At 42.2% G+C, this 5,095-nt stretch overlaps 1 protein-coding gene across 2 annotated transcripts in view; it reads right to left on the bottom strand.

Moving 5' to 3' along the window:
• The window catches only part of cacnb1 (calcium channel, voltage-dependent, beta 1 subunit), a 30,364-nt gene that overhangs the window by 17,844 nt on the left and 7,425 nt on the right, over window positions 1–5,095 (bottom strand). For both annotated transcript variants that reach the window (XM_037689244.1, XM_037689243.1), the window contains exons 2-5: window positions 3,013–3,132; window positions 2,672–2,794; window positions 836–972; window positions 466–533 (exon numbers count right to left, since the gene is read on the bottom strand). In XM_037689244.1, coding sequence (XP_037545172.1) covers window positions 466–533; window positions 836–972; window positions 2,672–2,794; window positions 3,013–3,132 — 448 coding nt within the window. The remainder of the gene's footprint in view (window positions 1–465; window positions 534–835; window positions 973–2,671; window positions 2,795–3,012; window positions 3,133–5,095) is intronic.

Genomic DNA, 5,095 nt, shown 5'->3' on the forward strand with positions numbered 1-5,095 from the left:
AGAGCTACAGCATATATATATATATATATATATATGCTGTAGCTCTATTTTAGCTCAAAATATACTCTTCACATCTATTTAGATTATTTATTTTTATTTATTTAACCTTTATTTTACCCGGCGGCCGGCGGGACATTAGTTTCTTATTGACAGCGTTAGCCTGGCACTTGAAGGGGTAAGGGAAAAGGGGAAACAATGCAAAAACATAAAAACATAAGAATCACCACCTGTGATCATCAGAGTCTTCAAATAGTTTTACAAGCAAACTGAAAGTTTTAGCACGGCGACTGTTTGCTTGAGACGTCTGCCTCTGATTAACTTGGCAGTCAGGGAGTGAGAGACGCAGGTGTGGGGTTACCATGGTGACTATAACAAAGCACTGGCTGCGCTTCATCGAGAACCTGCTAATTAAAACTTTATCTAACCGTCAGATGCTGAAGCTAACGGGACGCCCTGCGACCTCACCTGTTCCTGGTGGGGTGGGCCGGCGGGTTCCCGTGGCAACATCCAGACTTGAACTTCCTCCAGATTTACTGCCATGGAAACAGCAAAAACAAATAAACAATGTTAGAAAGTAACCCATCTCGCTGATTCAGATTCACATCTGTCATTTGAACGTACTGATCACTTCTTAATAAACATAAATATTCTGTTTTTTATCTGTAAATATGGAAACAGACGAGCCCAGCGCACGCGAGCAGAAGCTGCACAGAAGAATGAAGTGACTCACAGCTTCGGCTTTTGTCTGTTTCAGCTTGTTGTACGTCACCTGGAGGATGAGCAGTGATTCACGTTCGACCCGTTTCACCAAGTTCTGACGACCTGTCGTGGTTACCTGGAGCTGAGCCGGTTCTGTCTCATCCGCTGCTCCTGCAGCTGACGGGTGTTCTCCAGTTTGACGGGGCTGGGGATGAAGCCCACCTCGCAGCCCTCCTTCACGAGACGCCCGATCCACCAGTCGTTGTTGTACTTCTGCACAAACAACAAACAACCAGGCGTCCGTAAACAAACACACCAGGTCTTCAGGCACAAACGCAGCATCATTAAAGACAAAGTACTGGATTTTTCTGTGCTTTGGATTTGAAGTTTCAAACTTCTAGCACAATTTCTACATCATTAAATGGTTGCTAGTTCAAACGCAGGGTCCTCGGTTGTTTATGGACTTTACTTCTGCTCACACGGAGCCGTTTCAGTCAGTTAGCCTTCTGATTTTTTAAATTTATTTAGTTCATTTATTCATTTATTTAAAAGAAACAAAATAAAACAAATTCATCCAAAAAAAAAAACATTGAATGAAAAGTGTGCAGAAAGAAGAAAAAAACACTATAATATCTGCCCCTTATTTAAAAAAATATATAAAATAACTTTAAATAAATAACAACTTAAGCTTGAATGACGATCACTTTGATTCTGATGATTTTAGCTTGAGCTAATTTACTAATGTTAAGAAGCCTTTCACTGTTTATGTCTTTTAGCTTTTTTTTTTAGCTAGTTTTGCTACTTTTAGAGAACTATTGTTTTTGCTGTTTTTGCTAGCATTTAGCTAATTTTGGATCTTTGCTAGTCGTTTTCTGGTTTTAGCTCCAAGCTACGATTATGCTCCTTTAAGCTTTTAAATAGCTCTTTGTGCCACACTTTCCATGCTACATGCTTTACTTTTAGACATTAGGTAGCATTTAGCTTTTAGCTACTGCACTGCTACATTTAGCTAGCTAGCCTTTAAATGGCTTTAGCTGGCCCTCTGTTTCCATTTGACACTTTTGGCTTCTAGTTAGTCATTTGGTATTTTTTTTGGAAGAATTTAACTATTTCTGTATTTTAGCTACCTTGTGATGCTTTAGCTTTTGGCTAGCCTTTTGTTTCTTTTTAGTTTTGCTACATACAGCTAATTTTTCACAGTTTTTGCTAGCATTTTGCTAATTTTGAATCTTTTGCTAATTTTAGCGCCAAGCCACCATTTTGCTCCTGCAAGCTTTTTTGCAGCTTATTGCCATTTTTAGCTTTTAGCTAGCCTTTTCATACTTTTACCTAACTTTTGCTACTTTTAACTCGTTCTGAGAATTTTAACTGTACTTATGTTACTTCAAGCTTTTGATACTTTAGTTTCAAGTTAGTCATTTGCTACTTTTACCATAATAGTCCTCCTTTGATATTTTCAATAGCTTTTTGCCACATTTAGCTTTTAGGTGGCCTTTTGCTCCTTTCAGTTCTAGTTAGTGTTCTGCTTATTTTAGCTCTAACATCTCAGTTTCAGCTTCTTCATTAAATTCATTCAGCCCTCAGATGTCATTTTTGCAGAAAATATAGTTTCTTTAGTTAAACTTGTCATGTTAAGACAACACAGCGATTCACGTGTTAGTCCTGAAGAAGTCCTCCAGCTCTTTCTTCATCTCTGTTGCCTGTAAAACATTTTAAACCTGTATTTTCTCTTCACCCCCCACCCCAGAATTTGGATCCCCGGTCTCTCACTGCAGTGCACCGACACCCACTCGTGGCAGAACGATGCAGCAGAGCCTAAAAGCTCATTGGCTTTCCACCCACCATCACTGCCAGTTGAATCCCTGCTCCTGACACCCTCCTCTCCACAGGCCCTCTTCGGCTGCGTCGGAGCCTACTCGACAATGAAATCACAACTTTGTGTTCTGCAGTGGAGCACAGCTGCTGTTCAAACCTCTTTAATGTGCAGGAAGTCTTTGGCTTCAAAGGAAATGGCCATGCCCTGCACCGGAACGTCATCACTGGGACCTGGGTTGTAGCCGACATTCGTGCGCACAGCAAACGCCACTGGTTTGGTCTGGAGTCATAATAGGAAAGAACATCAGCACATGCAGGTTTTTGAGCATTAAACAAACAGTTTGCTGCCTCCGCATCAAAATCAAAGAGGACTGAATTCAAACTTAATTTCTTCAGCTTTAAGATTAGGTAATGATGAGAAATGCACAAAGACGGCTTCGTTTTTAAAACAACATAAACTTGATCTGCTGCAGATTGCCGGCACAGTTGATTTCTGACCTTTGCTTTCTCAAGCGTGGCAAGAGCCTGTCTGTCCGCCTCCTTCCTCAGAGCCTCGGGGTCCTCCTCCAGGGACACGTCCGAGTCCGATGGCCGGCTGGTGTAGGAGTCTGCGGAGCCCTGAAACGCACATTCAGTTCACCAAAAGATGAGCGATGAAGCATTAGAAGCAATAAAAAAATCATTCACGGAGCTTCATGTTTTCATCAAATCACCCGTTTGTTCATCTTCGGCTGAACATGCGTCCCGGACCTGAGTTTTCAGGTCCACGGAAAGCTACATGAACATAAAGGGGCCCTTCATATCGCATGCAGGCTGACTCTGTGTAACTTGAGGGGGGAAACGATGCATGACAAGCTGACATTTCCACTGCAGCAGCAGCGCAAGCGAGCTCTGAAATCTTTGTGCAAAAAGGCACAATAGGTTTGGCGTGTGGGCGTGTCGAGTACGAACAAAAACACGAGCTGAGGACTGTTTATAATATCAGCGAGGGTATAAAATTCTCATGAAGTGGCTAAAGTTTCCAGCACATTCACCACTCAGCTGCAGTAACCCGACCCTCTCCTGCTGACCCTGCTTCAGACGCCCGTGCGGCGATGAAAAGCTGCAGCTCGGTGCACCCTTTGAGTTTGAGCTTTCAATTTATGTAACAATCCTACTTGTTCTCAGTTTTTCTTTTGTTTTTATGTTGTTGTGTTTTTGTTTTTTTAGCCGACAGGCTGCCTGGCGCTCTGTAGGAGGTGCTGACAGGAATGCGGACAGCTGAATGTGCCAGGCAGAAGAAGTGAGTCACACGCTGTAGGTTTTTAAAATAGTTGTGAGAATGCACCAAAAGATGACATGCACCGTACGTGATGCTGATTGAAAAATAACCCAAACATTAAACACAAATCAACAAGTACTCAGCACCAGGCGGAGGACTTTGTTTTGGATCTGATGCATCAGTTTCAGTGACATCGAACCGTTTTTAAATGTTACAAAGTGGGCCAAACGCTCTCAGTGATTCACTTTTATCGCCCACCCTCAATAAACAAAAGCAGAAAATAATGATGTTGCTCTTGTCTGGCTGTGTGAATTTGTCTGTGTGTCTGTTCCCAAACTACCGCATGAATTACTGGACAAACTACTAAACTTGCGAACAGGTGACCTTTGTCAGTGAAAAGCAACCGTCAGACAAGAGTGAGGTTCTGCCTCGAACGGAGGAGTTCGAGTACCTGGGTTTTGTTCAAGCGAGAGGGAAGAATCGCGCCTGAGATTGACAGATGGATCGGTGCAGCCTTTGCAGTATTGTGGATGTTGTGCCAGTCTGAATTGGTGAAGATGGTTCTGAGCTACAAGGAGAAGCTCGGTCTGCGTTCCTATTCCCACCTGCGGTCTCAAACTTTAGGTGGTGGCTAAAAGAACGAGATTGTGGCTACAAGCGGTGGAAGAAGGTCAGGAGAGACTCGGAGAAGAGCTGCTGCTCCTCCACACTGAGCTAGCCTTTCAATGGCTTTAGCTGGCCCTCTGTTTCTGCTAGATTTTAGCTAGCCTTTTGACACTTTTAGCTTCCAGTTAGTCATTTGGTATTTTTTGGAAGAATTTAACTATTTGTGTCTTTTAGCTACATTCTGATGCTTTAGCTTTTGGCTAGCCTTTTGTTTCTTTTTAGTTTTGCCACATACAGCTAATTTTTCACAGTTTTTGATAGCATTTTGCTAATTTTGAATCTTTTGCTAATTTTAGCTCCAAGCCACCATTTTGCTCCTACAAGCTTGTATGCAGCTTATTGCCATTTTTAGCTTTTAGCTAGCCTTTTGATGCTTTTAGCTAGCCTTTTGATGCTCTTAGCTAGCCTTTTGATGCTTTTAGCTAGCCTTTTGATGCTCTTAGCTAGCCTTTTGATGCTTTTAGCTAGCCTTTTGATGCTCTTAGCTAGCCTTTTGATGCTCTTAGCTAGCCTTTTGATGCTTTTAGCTAGCCTTTTGATGCTCTTAGCTAGCCTTTTGATGCTTTTAGCTAGCCTTTTGATGCTCTTAGCTAGCCTTTTGATGCTCTTAGCTAGCCTTTTGATGCTCTTAGCTAGCCTTTTGATGCTTTTAGC

The sequence above is a fragment of the Nematolebias whitei genome, chromosome 15, assembly GCF_014905685.2.
Source record: "Nematolebias whitei isolate Nwh7 chromosome 15, NemWhi1, whole genome shotgun sequence".
NCBI classification, from domain to species: domain Eukaryota; kingdom Metazoa; phylum Chordata; class Actinopteri; order Cyprinodontiformes; family Rivulidae; genus Nematolebias; species Nematolebias whitei.